The 23,213-nt window shown below is 38.7% G+C and overlaps 1 protein-coding gene across 10 annotated transcripts in view; it reads right to left on the minus strand.

The window, feature by feature from the left end:
• Positions 1–5,899: 5,899 nt before the first annotated feature.
• Positions 5,900–23,213, minus strand: part of LOC138304885 (tubulin tyrosine ligase 3-like) — a 66,966-nt gene continuing 49,652 nt past the window's right edge. For 6 of the 10 annotated variants that reach the window (XM_069245246.1, XM_069245248.1, XM_069245247.1 and 3 more), the window contains 12 exons: positions 20,519–20,647; positions 19,690–19,804; positions 19,235–19,510; positions 18,843–19,003; positions 18,431–18,492; positions 18,045–18,196; positions 17,682–17,777; positions 16,890–17,148; positions 16,601–16,706; positions 16,060–16,207; positions 15,018–15,842; positions 5,900–8,337 (listed from right to left, as the gene is read on the minus strand). In XM_069245246.1, coding sequence (XP_069101347.1) covers positions 7,817–8,337; positions 15,018–15,842; positions 16,060–16,207; positions 16,601–16,706; positions 16,890–17,148; positions 17,682–17,777; positions 18,045–18,196; positions 18,431–18,492; positions 18,843–19,003; positions 19,235–19,510; positions 19,690–19,804; positions 20,519–20,647 — 2,850 coding nt within the window. In that variant the 3' untranslated portion in view covers positions 5,900–7,816. Of the gene's footprint in view, positions 8,338–11,768; positions 11,842–12,846; positions 13,084–15,017; positions 15,843–16,059; positions 16,208–16,600; positions 16,707–16,889; positions 17,149–17,681; positions 17,778–18,044; positions 18,197–18,430; positions 18,493–18,842; positions 19,004–19,234; positions 19,511–19,689; positions 19,805–20,518; positions 20,648–23,213 lie in introns of all 10 variants that reach the window. The other 4 variants (XM_069245243.1, XM_069245244.1, XM_069245245.1 and 1 more) reach the window with 4 other exon arrangements.

Raw genomic sequence — 23,213 nt, forward strand, 5'->3', positions numbered from 1 at the left:
CGTGGTGCAGGCACACCTCATACAGGGCCCTATCACTGCGTGGAGCAGACACATCTCATACAGGGATCTATCATTGCGTGGTGCAGGCACACCTCATACAGGGATCTATCACTGTGTGGAGCAGGCACCCTCATACAGGGCCCTATCACTGTGTTGAGCAGGCACTCCTGATACAGGACCCTTTTACTGCGTGGTGAAGGCACACCTCATATGGGTCCCTATTACTGCATGGTGCAAGCACATCTCATACAGGGCTCTATCACTGCGTTGAGCAGGCACACCTCATACAGGGCCCTATCACTGCGTGGAGCAGACACACCTCATACAGGGATCTATCACTGCGTGGAGCAGGCACACCTCATACAGGGCCCTATCACTGCGTGGAGAAGACACACCTCATACAGGGATCTATCACTGTGTGGAGCAGGCACACTCCTCATACAGGCCCTATCACTGCGTGGAGCAGGCACACCTCATAGGGGCCCTATACTGCGTGGTGCAGGCACATCTCATACAGGGCCCTATCACTGCGTGGTGCAGGCACACCTCATACAGGGCCCTATCACTGTGTGTGAGCAGACACACCTCATACAGGGATCTATCACTGCGTGGAGCAGGCACACCTCATACAGGGCCCTATCACTGCGTGGAGCAGACACACCTCATACAGGGATCTATCACTGCGTGGTGCAGGCACACCTCATACAGGGCCCTATCACTGCGTGGAGCAGACACACCTCATACAGGGATCTATCACTGCGTGGAGCAGACACACCTCATACAGGGATCTATCACTGCGTGGTGCAGGCACACCTCATACAGGGCCCTATCACTGCGTGGAGCAGACACACCTCATACAGGGATCTATCACTGCGTGGTGCAGGCACACCTCATACAGGGCCCTATCACTGCGTGGAGCAGACACACCTCATACAGGGATCTATCACTGCGTGGAGCAGGCACACCTCATACAGGGCCCTATCACTGCGTGGTGCAGGCACACCTCATACAGGGCCCTATCACTGCGTGGAGCAGACACATCTCATACAGGGATCTATCACTGCGTGGAGCAGGCACACCTCATACAGGGCCCTATCACTGCGTGGAGCAGACACACCTCATACAGGGATCTATCACTGCGTGGTGCAGGCACACCTCATACAGGGCCCTATCACGGGTGGAGCAGACACACCTCATACAGGGCCCTATCACTGCGTGTTGAGCAGACACACCTCATACAGGACCTATCACTGCGTGGTGCAGGCACACCTCATACATATACTGGTGGGCACACTCATACGGCTATCACTGCGTGGAGCAGGCACACCTCATACAGGGCCCTATCACTGCGTGGTGAGCAGACACACCTCATACAGGGATCTATCACTGCGTGGTGCAGGCACACCTCATACAGGGCCCTATCACTGTGTGGGAGCAGACACACTCATACAGGGATCTATCACTGCGTGGTGCAGGCACACCTCATACAGGGCCCTATCACTGCGTGGAGCAGACACACCTCATACAGGGATTATCACTGCGTGGTGCAGGCACACCTCATACAGGGCCCTATCACTGCGTGGAGCAGGCACACCTCATACAGGTATCATCTGACACACTCAGAATCTATCACTGCGTGGTGCAGGCACACCTCATACAGGGCCCTATCACTGCGTGGAGCAGACACACCTCATACAGGGATCTATCACTGCGTGGTGCAGGCACACCTCATACAGGGCCTATCACTGCGTGGAGCAGGACACACCTCATACAGGGATCTATCACTGCGTGGTGCAGGCACACCTCACTATCACTGCATGGTGCAGGCACACCTCTATCACTGCGTGGTGAGCAGGCACACCTCATACAGGGCCCTATCACTGCGTGGAGCAGACACACCTCATACAGGGATCTATCACTGCGTGGTGCAGGCACACCTCATACAGGGCCCTATCACTGCGTGGAGCAGACACACCTCATACAGGGATCTATCACTGCGTGGTGCAGGCACACCTCATACAGGGCCCTATCACTGCGTGGAGCAGACACACCTCATACAGGGATCTATCACTGCGTGGAGCAGACACACCTCATACAGGGATCTATCACTGCGTGGTGCAGGCACACCTCATACAGGGCCCTATCACTGCGTGGAGCAGACACACCTCATACAGGGATCTATCACTGCGTGGTGCAGGCACACCTCATACAGGGCCCTATCACTGCGTGGAGCAGACACACCTCATACAGGGATCTATCACTGCGTGGAGCAGGCACACCTCATACAGGGCCCTATCACTGCGTGGAGCAGACACACCTCATACAGGGATCTATCACTGCGTGGTGCAGGCACACCTCATACAGGGCCCTATCACTGCGTGGAGCAGACACACCTCATACAGGGATCTATCACTGCGTGGTGCAGGCACACCTCATACAGGGCCCTATCACTGCGTGGAGCAGACACACCTCATACAGGGATCTATCACTGCGTGGAGCAGGCACACCTCATACAGGGATCTATCACTGCGTGGAGCAGACACACCTCATACAGGGATCTATCACTGCGTGGTGCAGGCACACCTCATACAGGGCCCTATCACTGCGTGGTGCAGGCACACCTCATACAGGGCCCTATCACTGCGTGGAGCAGACACACCTCATACAGGGATCTATCACTGCGTGGAGCAGGCACACCTCATACAGGGCCCTATCACTGCGTGGAGCAGGACACACCTCATACAGGCCCTATAACGCGTGAGCAGAACACTCATACAGATCTATCACTGCGTGGTGCAGACACCTCATACAGGGCCTATCACTGCGTGGAGCAGACACAATACAGGGATCTATCACTGCGTGGTGCAGGCACACCTCATACAGGGCCCTATCACTGCGTGGAGCAGGCACACCTCATACAGGGATCTATCACTGCGTGGTGCAGGCACACCTCATACAGGGCCCTATCACTGCGTGGAGCAGACACACCTCATACAGGGATCTATCACTGTGTGGTGCAGGCACACCTCATACAGGGCCCTATCACTGCGTGGAGCAGACACACCTCATACAGGGATATATCACTGCGTGGTGAAGGCACACCTCATATGGGGCCCTATCACTGCGTGGTGCAGGCACACCTCATACAGGACCCTATAACTGCGTAGAGCAGACACATCTCATACAATGATCTATCACTGCGTGGTGCAGACATACCTCATACAAGGCCCTATCACTGCGTGGAGCAGACACATCTCATACAGGGATCTATCACTGCGTGGTGCAGGCACACCTCATACAGGGCCCTATCACTGCGTGGAGCAGGACACACCTCATACAGGAATCTATCACTGCGTGGAGCAGGCACACCTCATACAGGTCTATCACTGCGTGGAGCAGACACACCTCATACAGGCCTATCACTGCGTGGAGCAGGCACACCTCATAGGCTATCACTCGTGTGTGGTGCAGGCATACCTCATACAGGGCCCTATCACTGCGTGGAGCAGACACACCTCATACAGGGATCTATCACTGCGTGGAGCAGGCACACCTCATACAGGGATCTATCACTGCGTGGAGCAGGCACACCTCATACAGGGCCCTATCACTGCGTGGAGCAGACACACCTCATACAGGGCCCTATCACTGCGTGGAGCAGACACACCTCATACAGGGATCTATCACTGCGTGGAGCAGACACATCTCATACAGGGATATCTATCACTGCGTGGTGCAGGCACACCTCATACAGGGCCCTATCACTGCGTGAGCAGACACACCTCATACAGGGATCTATCACTGCGTGGTGCAGGCACACCTCATACAGGGCCCTATCACTGCGTGGAGCAGACACACCTCATACAGGGATCTATCACTGCGTGGAGCAGGCACACCTCATACAGGGCCCTATCACTGCGTGGTGCAGGCACACCTCATACAGGGCCCTATCACTGCGTGGTGCAGGCACACCTCATACAGGGATCTATCACTGCGTGGAGCAGACACACCTCATACAGGGATCTATCACTGCGTGGTGCAGGCACACCTCATACAGGGCCCTATCACTGCGTGGTGCAGGCACACCTCATACAGGGCCCTATCACTGCGTGGAGCAGACACACCTCATACAGGGATATATCACTGCGTGGTGAAGGCACACCTCATATGGGGCCCTATCACTGCGTGGTGCAGGCACACCTCATACAGGCCCTATCACTGCTGTGTGGAGCAGACACACCTCATACAGGAATCTATCATTGCGTGGTGCAGGCACACCTCATACAGGGCCCTATCACTGGGTGGAGCAGACACACCTCATACAGGGATCTATCACTGTGTGGAGCAGACACACCTAATACAGAGCCCTATCACTTAGTGGAGCAGGCACACCTCATACAGGGATCTATCACTGCGTGGAGCAGGCATTGGAGGAACCTCATAACTCAGCATTGTGATGGTCTCTGGGACTGATGTAATTGGGAGAAGGAGATTGGTAATCTTCCTTGCGGAGAACAAAGGCAACATTCGTTACTTGCTTCTACTTTTATTCACTATTGATCCACAGTCCCATTACAATATTCTGAAGTCAAATTACCAGATGACAACAACATGTTATGTTTAAGCTAGAATACAAAGCCGTTTTCCTTGTGGAAGTTTTTTTTGGGCATGTGTACATGTTTTAAAATTCCTTTCATAGGCCTATCATAGGTTGAAAGTTTCACGTTTGATCTCCATTGTTTCATTGAACATGAAGATTTTGTTGTTTATCGCTGAAGGTTGTCAATTACAAGCTTCAAATCATTTCTAGATAGAAACATACCTGTTTATTTTAACTTTGGAACTCGTCAGGGACAAATTTATCATGCCCGTTAACGCATGGAATGCAGTTCCCTCAATGAACACCTTTTTAACAAAAATATTGTGCAGTCTCCAAGATGTGTTTGTGGTCAAATTGAAAACAATCCTCACTTTCTATTAGAATGTACTAGGTATGACGAAGTTTGAACATGATTTATACATTCATTACCATATACTATAACTGTAGACCTTCTTCTCTTTGGGAACGAAACACTATCTCTCCACGAAAGCAAGGTAACCTGCTTAGCTGTTCACAATTACATACTTAAATCCGGCAGACTTTGTCTATATATGCTATTTTAACCAAAAACCTAACCCCCCCCCCTCCCTTTTCACTAAATTCCCATTTCTACATTTTCCATCATCAATTCCTATTTATATTACTATTCCTACCCATGTTTCCCTAGAAAACTCTTTTCAATGTATTAAATATCAATATTGCAAACTAAGTAAACTCTCTATATGCTGTCTTATCAAGAATGTATTAGTAAATTAATATCAATGTCAAAGATTCACATAAGTGTCTTTGACACTTGTTTCTATGTTCCATTATATCGATTGTATATTATATTGCTGCATGAAGAAATTAAAAAAAAAGTTTAAACTAATTACAAGCTTGATTCCTTGCAAACCTTGGATTCCACCATTTAGGCTTTGTGGTTGATGCCATTATCTAGGTAGTTTCTAATAGTATTGAGATTTTTTAAGCTTGTAGATAATTTGTGAAGAATGTCGGTTTAGATTTCGATGTTTTTGTAGAGTTGTGTTCACGCTTGACACAGTGTTAGAGTAGATATAACAAAGGTGATGGTAACTCCTGCATTACACATCCTTATTTTTCTCGAGGCTACTTTTCCCGTATATGACCTAATTTAATGGATAGCACCATTAGTTGTAATAGATCCGCAAAATTTAATTACTTATCATACAATAAGTCTTTTTTGTAATACTTGATTTTATATCATAACTTGATTTTGTTGAGATGTATATTTTGAATTATTTTTCAACTCATTTGATGACATAAAACACCACAAAAATCAATGTTAAACGAATTTATTGACTTAAAAAACTGAAGTTCAGCAGTTAATACAATGATAAATAAATCTTTATCTAAAATTATACATATATATATAAATGTAAATATACTGTAATTCACTAAAATAAAAATACATATTTTTTGTACAAAACAAGGATTTTTACTATAAACGTATATGTATCACAGAGGCTTTCGTTTAACATGGGGGATCCACCCCTTCACAGCTTTAGACCACTAATACCCAATTTATATACAGGTAATAATTTAGATTTCATTATCACATGACACAAGGTTAAGGATTATCAGAACAATCAATTATACATATCAACACTCTGGTTTCACTTTCCATACAGAAAGCATTACGTCATTAAAAACCATAATTTCTCTTCTCATTCATAAAAAAAAGAAAACTTAACAATGTACATCTATAAATATGTTTTAAAGCATAATCATTAGATTAATGTAAAGACAGAGCAATCAGGTTAAAAATATATTTTACATAACCATATGTAATAAATACTTTGATCAACAATGCTGTAATCTAGTTATATAGTGACGATCGCAACTGATGGATCAACAACATAACAACTAGCTGTCACAGATATTCAAGGACTCAAACTTTGGTGTCATTATCATAATTCCTGAAAAGGTGCGAAAAAAGATGTAATAAACTTAAATGCAATCTTTTCCTATGACAGTCTTGTCCAAATATCCCCTTTCTTTCCTTTCATATATTTCCTGATTACACTATCGCATATGGCGAAATGCCTCACCACTTTTACAAATAATCTGAAGTATTTATCTTTTGATACAGACACTCACAAAGCAGAAATAACTTAACAATATCCTTACATCACTTTCTCAGAACAATATAACATCAACAGATTTCAAATACCCTAGCATTACATGATTATAAATAAAACAAGGTCATATACAAAGAAACAGCTTTGTTTAAGGTTTGAATACTTCGCAACGATACACATGATTGTAAAAAACAAGACATGATAAGAGATGAAATCTGATGTTTATGATGTATAAACTTATATATAAAAACAGAGCAAAACATTATAGGGAGAACAAATTAAATCATTTGTAATTATAATGCACTCGAAAAAATAACAGAACATTTGCACATTTATTGAAATGACATTTGGCACAACTTAATATAAGAATGTGTAGGCTTCATTTCTATGTTAAAATATGGCGAGTTCGTGCCTACAAAGGCCCTTAAGACACCTGAAGAGCTAAAGAGAGTTAAAAGACCAATCGAATGTTTGAGCAATGTTGTTTATTGTTTGTTTACATGTATTTGTTAATACATATTAATTTCCTTATAAAAATTGGCGAATTTTGTCGGATTCACAGTTGAATGACAAAATGTTAAAGCAGGGACCATTCACCTAAGGTGACCCACCAATGAGACGTATACAGGGTGCGACGATGCATTGAAAGGTGTCCATGCTTCTAACTTTAAATACTTCATAGAAATAGTAGTTAAGATGCTGCTGAAATGTGGGTACTAAATGTTGCTATGGTTACTAAGACGCTAGCAGGGAACAAATATATAATACTGATATGATACAAATATATATATTGATGCACACAGAAGTAGAGATCAGGTTGTTGATAGTTAATAGTGAAATGAATATATTGTACTTCTTAATAGTTTTAGGGTCGTAACATTGATATTTTGTCTTTTACAGATATTGTTATTTTTTTCCTGTTTTAAAATAAAGAAAAAAAATCATTTGTAACTTAATTCTCACTGACACTATTTAATTGATTTTATGAAAATCATCATTTTTTGTCAATGATTAATGATGTTTTGGATGGAAATGAATGATTTCAGTAGGCTGGTACTTATCTATGTAAGTTAGTTATTAGTCAGATAAATATATCCCACTTATTAATGTAACCTAACTATCTAGTTGTGTTATACACCCCATGAGATACAATGGAGAGCGGATTATGGAGTTGTGTGGTGTCCAGAAACACAGCAGACATGTGATTGGGGTTGGAGGAGATCTCGTGACATTGGGCGACCCTCCGACCTATATAGCGCCGGACAATTTTAGGCAGCGGGTTGGACATAGCGTTCATAGGTGACACAGGCCTCTTAATTCCTCCATCAGTAAATTTGAGGAGAATTTTGTTGTTTGTCTTTGCAGCGGTAGCAACTATCGCCAAGCTTGTAGAAGAGGTAACGCTCTTTGCATTCACAGTGTTCGAGCAAGCACTTGGGGGTCGAGGAGATCCATAGCTACTACGAGGGCGGGGGAAGAAGCCGCGAGCACTTCGAGCACGTTCACACCCTGGCGGGATACACACGCTATCCTGGCGACATTTACAGTGCGGCTTGCTCAAATCAAGATGGAGATTATTGCCGCTCCCACACTCGGTACACGTTCTGGCCCAGGTACCATCAATTAAAGGATTTACACCTGATAACAAAAGAAGGGCGAAGATCCAGTATTAGTAACAAAGATGAGTATCAAAAATGTACATGTAAGTATGCTAGTATAAAAAACGTTAGTACTGCAATATTAATGTTAGCAAAACACACGAGTTTCACAATTGTCAGCGTAATATTCTATAATCACTATCATTAAAAATGAATTACATCTGCACGACCAATACATACATGAAATTTTAATGCATGTTGATTATTTTAACTTAATTTGTCATAAATTGTTTATGTAAAATATTTGTAAAGTCAGACCTGAACTATTGAATAGTTATAAATGTGTAATATTTCCAATGTAGATTGTGAGACTTGTATGTCAATAGCTTGGCCAACAATTTACACTATTACATCGTTAAACACTAGCTCTTGCAAAACTGGCGTCATCCAAAGCAGTTATCATTAATGGTATAATATACAGCGTGGTAATAGAAATCAATGTGACGTTTCCCTGATACTGTTAACTTGTTATCAATGGTAAAACTGATTAATGATAAATATTCATATTAATTATGTCAAGGTCAATGTTACATAAAGTCTAGGTTCTAATGTCATGCATAACTCAAATAAAGGTGACGATCATGCACAATGTAAAAAGTGATTGATGAGTCAAAATTAAAAGTCAATTAGTTTCTCCACAAGTATGTCAACAATGTTACGATAAAAATGAGTAAAATTCAAATTGCGACTTGGTAAGTGAAGCGAGTTGGTAAGTAACGAAGTTAGTGGACAACCTAAACATCTAATATTGAAATCCACATTTGTGGTTCAAAAAGCAGGAAGAAGCAAAAACATGAATCAACCAATACTAGTACTTTAAAATTGAAAGTGAAATTATCAAAAGCCTTTATTGGTGTTATCAGATACCTATTTCAATTACCACAACAGATGGCAGATATAACATATATAAATATAATAACGGATTAACAATTATCTACATGTAGAAGCATATCTCCCCAGCAAAGCTCTAAGTAGATCCATACTACTAGCTTTATAGGTAAGTTGCTCTATTATCTGGCCACTACTAGCTTTATAGGTAAGTTGCTCTACTATCTGGCCACTACTAGCTTTATAGGTAAGTTGCTCTACTATCTGGCCACTACTAGCTTTATAGGTAAGTTGCTCTACTATCTAGCCACTCCGTGGTCACTGCCACTAGTGATTCTAAGATGTTAGTTCTATCTACAGTTAGTACATACAGAACTAAGGTTAGAACTAAAACAACAACTGGATCTCGCTATTGGTTCAGGGAGGGATAGATTTGGAATTTCTTCACACTGGATCTCGTAATAACCGCCTGTTTCTGTGAGGGTGTGTAGAGGACAATTTTCACACTGGTTTGACACTATTTAATTGTTTCTATGGGAAGTGATGGGTAATTAATTCAAGAATTAGTCATTATAGGAGTGATGAAGCTCACAATAATTGTTACTGTGAGAGAATGCTGGGGCTAATTTCAAAAAGAAGGGCATGTTGGGGACTGTGTTTTATGTTTCACGTTTCTTGGTGTAGACTTGATAATATGGTATCTGTTCATTGTCAGTAGATAGCAAAGGAATGTAGCAAATATAAAGATGAAATCACTTCCAATCTCCTACAAATCAAGTTTCAATAATACTAGTATAGGAATGTATATAAAAGCTTTAAGCTTGTTTTCCAATCAAGTAAAAATCCCAAATATTCAATATTTTACAAATGCATTGAAAAATGAATAAAATAGAGTTAAAGCTAAACTTATGATTGATTTCAACAATGATACATATATAGGTAGACACTGAATCAGTCTACACAACAACACTGAACGGACCTCCTAATCCTACACTGTAGGGTACAGGAGAGAAATGATACATGTACATGGGTCTAGTACACTAAGAAGTCTTATTTTTAATGTAATTCTAAGGTAACAATACACATGATTGATTTTTGTTATATTTTGTTTTATCTGTGGTAAATACAATAATTAAGAAGTTTACGGAACGGAAACGACAAGTGCCACACTTCATCACGGTAAAAAAATAGAGTTTTTACTGTATTTTTTAGAAACATATATGTTTCTGTTTTTTGTCGAACATGTGCATATTTATTACAAATTCAGAGAACGAGCATTATACATGAATTAAGTGATCACGAGTATTCTTATGTAGGTACAACGATGAAAGGTTTCGAAAGTAAGCTGGTCCCATATGTAAGCCAGTCCCGTAAGTAAGTCGGTCTTTTAAGTAAGCCGGTCTTGTAAGTAAGCTTATGATTCCTTACAGGACAATCTACTTCGAAAATAAGACAGGCTCGAAAATAGGCTGGTCTCGAAAATAAGCCTGGGGTTTTGTAAAAAGAATATAAGCCGTGGCTTATTATCAAGATTTTAGGGTACCTGATTTTAAAAGCGTTATTTCTGTATTAATATACTACTGTCACTGCTATCGTTTCAGAATATTAATTCCTATAATTCTGAGAATGGTTCCTGGAATGCTTCCAGACAAACATTTGAGGATACGAGTGGCTGCTTCTCTACGAAAAGTAAGAAATGTTTGTAAGGAAGCTGTAAAATGTAGAGTTATAGACTGATATATAGGAAATCATGCAGTAAATGAGGCATTAGTAGGCAGTTCCAGCTGTATAAAACCTAACAGCCTTGATAATTAACGGACAATGGTAGAGTTTGTTTTGAAATATAATGGACATCTGTGTAAACTTATAGGATATTAAAGTTCAATACTTCATTTGTTTATGACTGTATTAGAGAAAATTAACATCATTTCAAACTACGTTATCAATAGGTCAACTATTTACTGTATCAATTGATTAAGATATCAAAGATACATGCTTATATACATGTACATAATTCACTGTAATTGTTTTAGCTTTCAAAATAGATCATAACTGTATAAACTTTGCCTGAAAGAAACAGTGCCAATAGTTCAGTGGTCACATCTACTGTGAAGACAAGCAATTCTATAATGCACAATACCAATGTAACTGCTGGTACAAAATAAAATAAATTCTGGTACGAAATATTAATTGTGAATGAAAATGCAAATATGTTGTGACACTAAGCAGCTGTAAACTGGAGAAAAGGAAGCACATTCAAATAATAGTGAAATTATCCTTTTCAATGAAATTGCAACTAAAGTCACTCAAACGATCTAAGATCTCATCTCTTGGATGATGACGTATTTTGATTCAACCAATGGGATTCTTCTTCTCAAAGTGAATGTCTCTCGTAAGTCCCCATTGGTGGAATCTAAAACGTAGTCATGGATAAGAATTTGAAATCATAGAATCAATACATAAACAAAATTATAACTATTAGAAAATTAATGCAAAATAATCTAGGGAAGAAGAGTTTGTAAACCGTTAGATTAAATTAAAGGTAAAACCCAAACTAAAGGCTCAGCGTGCATTCACATGTACCTTAGGATCGATCTAGTTGTTTCCTATTTAAACTTTATGAGTGGAAACTTTAGGCGCATGTACCCCATGTAGTCTGAAAGTTTAAATACAGGAAGAATAGGTTAGGCTTGCTGTTCATGCATAGTAAATGACGAGTTATATTTGTAACAGAGTAGAGTAATCATCGTTAGGACAAGCGATGAAGTAATGAGCATGGCAATTATGATAAGTATATCCCCTGTAGCAAAATCACTATTTATGGCATTCAAACAAGAAATATGTCTGAAAAGTCAAAATTCATGATATTAATAAAACATTGCCTGAAAAAGTGCTTCCGTACATCATGTGTGGGAAATGATGGAGAGTCGGAAAATATAAAAGAAAATATGATTCCAAGAAATAATTTTGAGTTATAATCAGAAATATTTAAGCCATGTACCATTGGAAAATAAAACTCTTGACACAACATCATAGCCACATGGGATATATATACAGTGTATACAGACAGCAATGACTAGGACAGACTATACAGCCTCACCATAAGGCCACAATAAGTATATATATACGTAGGACTACCGCCAGGGGCAGTAACTCTATAAAATAATGCTGTATGTGTATATATACAAAGGACCACCACCTATACAGACCTATATGGATAGGACCTTCACCCATGGAACTATATGTTATATACATTGTTTCAATACATGACCTAGAATCAGTGTTAAGTATAGTGACCATCACCTATCATAGGGTCGGTATGGGGATAGCACACATGCAGGGTCGTCACCATTGTAGGTTAGTGGTGAGAACCCTAAGGTTGGGTAATGCTGCGTTAGTCAAACAGGCGGTATGAGGAAGCACCAGTAGGGGCCACGACGAGAACTAGATGGACTACAATGACAGGTTGTTACAGGCTACATCTACACAATCAACTCATCTATTTAACCCTCAGATGTTTTCATTTATCTTTAAGATTTATTCTAAAAAAGATATCCAATAAGGTACAGGATTTTCCCGAGATGAGTGGACTGTGTAAATGTTCTGGCGAGTTGACGTATGACAAGCCCCAGTAATGGCATGCAGATAAATGCACCCTCACCAATACCACGTGCCAAAGCCTCTCTATGTGAATATCTCGTTATAGGTCAAGCAATATGGACTAAATCGTGAACTTGAGCTTGCATGTGCTCGTTCATGACATGAACCTTGATTGCAGGAAGGTTGTGAACCTTCACATAGGGGGAGGCTTTGGTCAACTGTAGTTTGACCGGACGCTGCGACGTATTCAAACTATGTGTGCGGTCTCCATCTTTTCGTTTCTTACGACGTCTTTTCCCTTAAAATAAATAGACAATCACTTTATCTGTGTCCTTTACATATCGTTGACTTGGAAAAGACAATCAAATTCTAGACAATAAAATAACATATTTGATCAAAACAAGCTAATCATTCATAATTCATTATTCAAAGAAATGCAAAAAAAAATAAATGCTTGCTGCATGACAGCTCTGACAACATGAAAATGTAAATTACACCATGAAAACAAGTGACATATGATGTAACGATGATGTTGATGACGATAATGATGATGATGATAATCATTCATTTCTTTAAACAAGTAATTAAAAAAACTGAAAACATGGAAGGAAACAATGAACATGTCCTTTGAAATAAGTTAAATGGTAACGTTATGAATACATACGTAGATGTTGTGGGAGTTTGTAATGTAGGACAAGAGTTGTGGGATGATGACATGTTAAGACACAGCACACAACAAACCATAGGCTTTACCAAACATGATGTAACTACAGTGTGTACGTATAAAGACGAAACATTCCTTCATCAGGTATAGAGCACATGTAGTCTCATCACTCAAATTCAATTAACAACAGACAACGTCTTGATCATGCTCCGATTCCAGATCAAACAGCTAAAAAGATTTGACCAGATGAACTAGTCAGGAATTATACTTTGCTAAGACAGGCATAAGCTAATTAGACACAAACATCTGACAGGGGCTAAAGACAGGTATCTCAGTGGTAGACATCTAGCTCACAAAACACAGACAAGTAACATAAATATTTCATTATCACCTATTTGTAAATAAAATCCTGGTCACGGCACCAAAATGCCTTACACATAGAGAAACAAAGGGTGGATGGAAACAGATTTGACAGTGTCACACTGAACAGATACCTAAGGTACTACTACAGTTACAATAAAGCTACAAATCACAACAACAGATATCTTTTACACACAGAAAAACAGTTAGGCATAAAACACCACAAAACAACTCTACAAACACTGATAGGTAACACAGAGGTAGAAAATAATACAAGATCAATTATCAGGTGATGAATGACGAATGTTTCACTGATTTTACAATGCATGGATGATACAATAATCTATGGAACTTTGGTTTGATCAATATCAATGCATTAGGCTTAAAAGAAAATAAAGGATATATATACAACAGCCTCATGCAGTTTAATAATAATGACATTAGCATGGCTATGATTTGACTAGCTACCTAGTTGGTTGTAGGATAAACATCACCAGGACTGTTAATATCTACCTACATCTATATCTAACACAGGGAACTAGCCAGTGAGGAGGTATCAGTCTACTGGGGATACAACAATGCAGGAAAAATTTGTTATTGATGATTTTGTGAGAAAAAAATTTCGTCTTTGGCATATTGTTATTTTACACCATGTGTGTGTCTTTTACCGTGTATATCTGGAGTAAATTTTATAGAACCTGTTGGTTTGTTGATTGGCTTAACTTACTATTAATAGCTAACTAAAAATAATTAAAAGAAAAATGTATCTTGTTGAAATACACAGGTTGTTTGTATATAACTTATAAAAACATACCTAGTGACTATTATAGGGTTATACTGGTATCACAGTAACCTACTGTCACAGGTTACACCTTTCCTACCACAGGTCTCAACATCAACTACACAAGTAAAGCTATGGTCCTGTGTCTATCGTGTCACCACAGCCAACTCAGGCTGGTACATATCATCATCCTCTTTGTTAAAATATTTCAGCTTTGGTGTGATATTCTCATTAAAACTAACATTGATACTAGCATAGGGCACTTTAGGAAACTTAATCCTGACTTCGGGCCGCCTGGCGTAATCACGTTGCTTGCGAATGTGATGTCCGATTGGCCGCGAGTGCGTATGCCCTCGTTTATGTACCCTTGGTGCTCTGTTAGCTGGAAAACCTGCTAACCTGTACATGGTCTGTAATTCTTTATTACCTTTAGAAGTGTTTGATGATGACGTCGTGGGTTTGATGGTTTGTAGATCCGTAGACTCAACATTGTTGACAGCGAGCGTGGGTCGATCCAACTTGTCAGGAGGAATGGTGTAATTACTGGAGACTGAAGTCTTTGACACAATTTTCCTACCGGGCATGGATGTGATGTAGTTATTGCCCGTGGCGGATGGTAAAGATGAAGACTTCTCAGGTCGAGGGAAGCATGAGGCCTGTAATGGGTGATTGTTCTCCTTGTTAAACACAGAAACATCCCGTGTGACCTCTCCACTGCGATCAGCGTATCGGTCCGAGTCCGAGTGGCTACTAGAGTTACTACTAGACAATATCACATTACTGTGTCCAGTCGTTGGTGACTTTCTAACCTCAGCTGATGCTGATGTTTTTGTGCTACCATTCAAAATGTTTTTGCGCTGATTACGTGCAGCATGATAGTAGACAGACGAAGCCTCCTGATTGGAGGACTTAGTTGTCTTAGCCGGAGCAGAATTAACAGTGGCAGCCTTGTGGGAGAAACTGTCATTGTTCTCACTGCGAGGCCGACGAGTCACACCTGTACAGGTAAAACTCTTACTGTTGTCTTTGTTAATGTCCTGGTTGCCCTGATTTTTCCGTGGCGAGAAGTACTGTTGGGTCTCACCACTGTCTCCTTGTCCACGTTTCATAAATCCAGCAGGTTTACGGACCCCTGTACCTTCAGCACACAGACTAATCCCTATGTAAGGTGGTACAGTTACCACTGGCTGTTTGTAGGCCAGCTCAAACCGCCCGATATCACAGTTCCTGTCGTACTTACGGTCTATCACAACTGAAACACAACAAACAGAATTATTTTTGAGGATTTGTAGCAAGTAAAGAATGCTTTAATATAAATTATACTACTGTCAGTATTACAAAAAGTGAAGAATGTTGTAGGTTTGTAAAGCCATACAAGAAGCTACATTAAAAGTAAATTTATCACCTCTAAACATCTAATGTCTTATACACTATTACATAGAAAACTAAGGGGAGATAATTAGCTATACCTTTGAGTGTGTCTTCCAGTACATTGTTACACAATCGAGATGTAACAGCCGTGCTATTCTCCATACTAGGACTAGAATTGATCTCAATCAGCCATGGACGGTAGTCTTCCGTCAGCATGAAATCAGCACCATACAACTCAAACGACGACTACAATAAATAAACAATATCAGAATGATTCACCTCAATTAGAGACTGCAAGAAAAACAATGACTTAAATCTGCACAATTCAAGTCAAACAATGTAACATTAATCCACAGTTACTATTCCTCTGAAGGTGAACAATGTAGTTAAATAGGTCACTAAAAGAACGTCATTGAGTTCAATAATGAAAATGATTTACTTTTCATTCTATCACTATAAAACCAAAGACACATAATTTATGTACTTACCCAAGATAGATGGGAAGGGAGATAATCAGATACCTCTTAGGCTAATATATATAGCAGTAAAAGTTAACAAAAAGGGAGATAACTCTAATATTGTAAAAAGGGAGATAACTCTAATATTGTATGTACTAATGGTAAGAAGATTCTGTGTCACCTTTCTATATTCAATCAGATCCTGTGTACATAACAGTGAACATATGATGGCCTTCTTCATTGCCGGATAGATCAGCTCATCAAACAAGTTCCCCTTGTTTTTAGATCTGCAGAAGAATTATAATGTAATGTATTTCCAGTTGAGATGAGGTGTAGATAGTTAGCATGGCATTTGTTATCTTATATGTATATTTTTATGTAAATAAAACTCTACAAAATTTGAAATGTAAAAGAAAGACGTTTTTTTTTGCAACATTGCTCTCATATCTTCAAACGAGTAATAAGCCTACTTGATGTGGTCCTTGAACTGTTCATGTGTCCACATGTTATCGGACGGTAGGTTTGGGTTTCGATGGCCATTTTTATAATTTTTCTGTATAGCGTTGTTTGACAGGTGAATTGACTCATCAAAGTCATCAAGTGTGTATTCCTGGGAGCAGAAGCGGAGGTAACTGTCCTGGTAAAACCAGAGTGTGAGGGGGTTCCAGTCCGTCACCAGGAACCACTGACGAATGTCAAATTTACAGTTGTATATCAGCAGGGGACGCTCTGTAATGGAAGGTCATAGAATACATAATGGGATAGTACAGGCACATTGCCACAGGATAAAGTATGAGGGATATTGTCAACTTCAATTTCCAAATACTTGACAAAAATATATTAAATGTCAATAGAATTCAACAACTTTTCTCAGTCCTCTGTTATACAGGTGGAACAAACAAACAAAATAAACTTGAAACATTATACCTGGTATACATGGTGGGAATTGATATAGGGGAGGTAATTCACTGATTAGGAAAGATGTTATCAGTATTCTTGTTTACTTGTAACTCTTTAAAATCGACTTTTAATAGCGATTTTAGACACATTGTCACAGGATAAAGTATATATGAAGTACTTGATCACGCAAGGTCATATGGTATTACCGAGTATTATTAATAATAAAAATAATGAATCTGCAGAATTCCTCACACAGTGTCAGATCATATGCTACATCAGAGGCTATCTGAAAGTTTCATACAGAAAGTTTATATACAATTTTCAATTCACACATTATTTACCCAGACAAGATAAATACATACCTATGTATTTCTGCACCACATATTTGTTATCCTTTCGTACCACCTGACTGTTGACTAGTTTCAACATATCATCCAACTTATCATAACACACAATGCCTGTAACACAAATCACACTCCATGAGACTTCTAATCTAGACATCCAAACTTTTACATGAAATTATACACAAGCTGTAGATTTAATCCCGCTGATATCTATAAATACCTTGTATAAATTTTGTGTTTTCAATTATTGCAATTGAAAATAAATCTAACTCAATTGTCATAGGTATATATATATTTTTAAATGTATAAGCAGGCCAGTGTAATTTTATAAGTGTAGAAGTGTTGATTTGAAAACTTCATTTTCCTATGGTTGATACGTACCCCTGCCTCGTGACTTAGCACCAGGTTTTACGATCCACACATTCCTCATGCCATCTAGTTCATACTGCGTGTGTTTGGACTTGAGACGATTGTTTAGGTTCTCCACCTCAGTCAGCATGTTCTCTGGTACTCCAGAAATCACACCTCCGTCACTGAAACATACACCAGGTATATGTAAAGAAGAACTTTACCAAAGGGACATAACTATTGTATACCAATTAATATCTAAATAGTACCATACCATTGTATGAAATATGATGAGGTCACATGACATTGCTACCTAATCCATGAACAAAATTTTATTTTAAGATATCTTTGATTTTATGACAACTCCTTCACAAACTTTGTACTGACTCTTTGATGACAGATCCTTCCTCTGTACTTACTGACACAGCTGGTAGTACCAGACCATCAACTCATCCCACTGTTGTTGTGTAAGTTCGTTGGTCTGTAAAATAATGATAGCATTATTGTTCTTATCCTTTATTAGATGACAGATGGTAAATCATCACTCTTCTGTATTTCACAATCTCACCCTAGAAATTGTCTAATTAGAGCTGACAAATGGTAGATACGAATGATCATCCTCTATTATATAAACTTGAGAATAACAAACACTAGTTAGTTAGTTAATGGTTTATTGCCTACATGACTTCGCCTATTTCATAGGCTTTGTCTCAACAACTAGTCATTGTACTGTCAGAGTTAACAAACAGGATATCCACTCTCTATCACATAACTTGAGAACCATTTATAACAGACATGATATCCGCTCTCTGTTATATAGAGCAGACTTACAGCTGACATGACGTCAATATCCTCGTGTTCCTTCTCCTCCAGGTAGCGTTCACACTGCTGCATGGCTCGCTCCAGACATTGAAGGGGAACGGTCACACGTTTCTTCTTCTTCATCAGTTTTTTAAATGACGAGGTGGACTTATCTGACCTCGATGTTGACACTACAATATTATTCACAATCCATATATATTTATAAGTAATCAAAAATACACAAAATTCAGAAGGTAGGATATGTGAAATCTTGGAATCCAGTTTATGCAAAGCCAAGAAAAAATACATAATTTTGTAATATTTTCTATTAAGTATTACTGTTATTATTAAGATTATCTTAGACTTCAGTTTGTTTGAAAGATATTGAAGCCTGATATGGTATAGATATGAATACCATTTACCTTTAGGAAGATTTGGCACTTTATCTTTGAGCTCAGATTTTTCCTTTTCCAGAAGTTTCTGTTTCTCCAGCGCATGGACACAAAGATTACCCGAGTTATTTCCTGGACGGGACCGCGTACATTCAGGGTCAGTACAAATGAAGGTTGTGTTGTTTTCCTTCTCACTACCTACGTCTCGTTTCTCCTCCTCGTCTCCCGGCTCAGATAAGCCTGCCTCCATGTAATGGGCACTGACAGCCTTTAACACGTTTATGCAAGCTGTCTGACGGTAGTCATCTGACAAAGAAGTAACAAACAGATCAGATTCTGTTCTAAATTTGATTCTTTAATGTACAATACAAAAAGAGAATCTAAAAAGCTGTCAGCTAAAACAAAGGCCTTTAACAGTTTCAATATAATGAAACAATCAAGTATCTACACTAAGCTTTAAAATATACGTTAGGTTAAAAATTTACCTATAAATGCTATTTTTTCTTCCTCGTGACTCAAGCGAAAACATCGAGGGAAAAAGCCTTCAGGATCGGAGTTGTCAAACCATGGCACATTTCTCATATTGACAGTCAGGCCAACCTGAGGATAACAATGTACATCACATCATTCTATAGGTGAAATCAGTATTATTTGGACAATAAGAAGGAATTAATATTACGATATGTTTAATCCCTTACATCAATACAATATATTCCCAAGATATCTGACAGCGTTACATTAATACTACGAATTTCGCAGAACTTTGACAGTGAGCTGTTACATTTATACTACAGATCCCCCATAACTTTGACAGTGAGCTGTTACATTTATACTACAGATCCCCCGGAACTTTGACAGTGAGCTGTTACATTAATACTACAGATCCCCCAGAACTTTGACAGTGACCTGTTACATTATACTACAGATCCCCAAACTTTGACAGTGAGCTGTTACATTTATACTACAGATCCCCCATAACTTTGACAGTGAGCTGTTACATTTATACTACAGATCCCCCAGAACTTTGACAGTGAGCTGTTACATTTATACTACAGATCCCCCAGAACTTTGACAGTGAGCTGTTACATTTATACTACAGATCCCCCAGAACTTTGACAGCGAGCTGTTAAATTTTATACTACATATCCCCTATAACTTTAATAGTGAGCTGTTACATTTATACTACAAATCCCCCATAACATTGACAGTGAGCTGTTACATTTATACTACAGATCCCCCAGAACTTTGACGGTGAGCTGTTACATAATACTGCAGATCCCCCAGAAGATAATAAGCCGATAGAAATAAACATACCTTTGTAGTGAAGGATCCCGCCTTACAAAAGTGGTTCACCATTTGGTCTTTAGTGAGAAATCGGTAGTCCACAATGTCCCTCTTCAGCACCCAGATAAATGTTGGATTGACATTGCGGACAATACGTGACTGTAAAATTAAGATTGCCAATCTATAATATCTAAATGATAAGATGTACTGATCGGAGGATCCAGGTTGCAACTAAGGATATATCAATATATAAATATCTGTACTGCCTACCTTTATAAGGATATATACATATCTGTACTGCCTGCCTTTATAAGGATATATACATATCTGTACTGCCTACCTTTATAAGGATATATACATATCTGTACTGCCTACCTTTATAAGGATATATACATATCTGTACTGCCTACCTTTATAAGGATATATACATATCTGTACTGCCTACCTTTATAAGGATATATAAATATATAAATATCTGTACTGCCTACCTTTATAAGGATATATACATATCTGTACTGCCTGCCTTTATAAGGATATATACATATCTGTACTGCCTACCTTTATAAGGATATATACATATCTGTACTGCCTGCCTTTATAAGGATATATACATATCTGTACTACCTACCTTTATAAGGATATATAAATATCTGTACTGCCTGCCTTTATAAGGATATATACATATTGTACTGCCTACTTTATAAGGATATATACATATCTGTACTGCCTACCTTTATAAGGATATATACATATCTGTACTGCCTACCTTTATAAAGGATATATACATATCTGTACTGCCTACCTTTATAAGGATATATAATATCTGTACTGCCTACCTTTATAAGGATATATACATATCTGTACGCCCCTTTAAAGGATATTATTACATGTAGCTACCTTTATAAGGATATATACATATCTGTACTGCCTACCTTTATAAGGATATATACATATCTGTACTGCCTACCTTTATAAGGATATATACATATCTGTACTGCCTACCTTTATAAGGATATATACATATCTGTACTGCCTACCTTTATAAGGATATATACATATCTGTACTGCCTACCTTTATAAGGATATATACATATCTGTACTGCCTACCTTTATAAGGATATATACATATCGTATCCTTTATGTAATGTACTACTACCTTTATAAGGATATATACATATCTGTACTGCCTACCTTTATAAGGATATATACATATCTGTACTGCCTACCTTTATAAGGATATATACATATCTGTACTGCCTACCTTTATAAGGATATATACATATCTGTACTGCCTACCTTTATAAGGATATATACATATCTGTACTGCCTACCTTTATAAGGATATATACATATCTGTACTGCCTACCTTTATAAGGATATATACATATCTGGCCTACCTTTATAAGGATATACATATCTGTACTGCTACCTTTATAAGGATATATACATATCTGTACTGCCTGCCTTTATAAGGATATATACATATCTGTACTGCCTACCTTTATAAGGATATATACATATCTGTACTGCCTACCTTTATAAGGATATATACATATCTGTACTGCCTACCTTTATAAGGATATATACATATCTGTACTGCCTACCTTTATAAGGATATATACATATCTGTACTGCCTACCTTTATAAGGATATATACATATCTGTACTGCCTACCTTTATAAGGATATATACATATCTGTACTGCCTACCTTTATAAGGATATATACATATCTGTACTGCCTACCTTTATAAGGATATATAAATATCTGTACTGCCTACCTTTATAAGGATATATACATATCTGTACTGCCTACCTTTATAAGGATATATAAATATCTGTACTGCCTACCTTTATAAGGATATATAAATATCTGTACTGCCTACCTTTATAAGGATATATACATATCTGTACTGCCTACCTTTATAAGGATATATACATATCTGTACTGCCTACCTTTATAAGGATATATACATATCTGTACTGCCTACCTTTATAAGGATATATACATATCTGTACTGCCTACCTTTATAAGGATATATACATATCTGTACTGCCTACCTTTATAAGGATATATACATATCTGTACTGCCTACCTTTATAAGGATATATACATATCTGTACTGCCTACCTTTATAAGGATATATACATATCTGTACTGCCTACCTTTATAAGGATATATACATATCTGTACTGCCTACCTTTATAAGGATATATACATATCTGTACTGCCTACCTTTATAAGGATATATACATATCTGTACTGCCTACCTTTATAAGGATATATACATATCTGTACTGCCTACCTTTATAAGGATATATACATATCTGTACTGCCTACCTTTATAAGGATATATACATATCTGTACTGCCTACCTTTATAAGGATATATACATATCTGTACTGCCTACCTTTATAAGGATATATACATATCTGTACTGCCTACCTTTATAAGGATATATACATATCTGTACTGCCTACCTTTATAAGGATATATACATATCTGTACTGCCTACCTTTATAAGGATATATACATATCTGTACTGCCTACCTTTATAAGGATATATACATATCTGTACTGCCTACCTTTATAAGGATATATACATATCTGTACTGCCTACCTTTATAAGGATATATACATATCTGTACTGCCTACCTTAAAGGATATATCATATCTGTACTGCCTACCTTTATAAGGATATAATATCTGTACTGCCTACTTTATAA

Source organism: Argopecten irradians, chromosome 12 (genome assembly GCF_041381155.1).
Source record: "Argopecten irradians isolate NY chromosome 12, Ai_NY, whole genome shotgun sequence".
In the NCBI taxonomy this organism is placed as follows: Eukaryota; Metazoa; Mollusca; class Bivalvia; order Pectinida; family Pectinidae; genus Argopecten; species Argopecten irradians.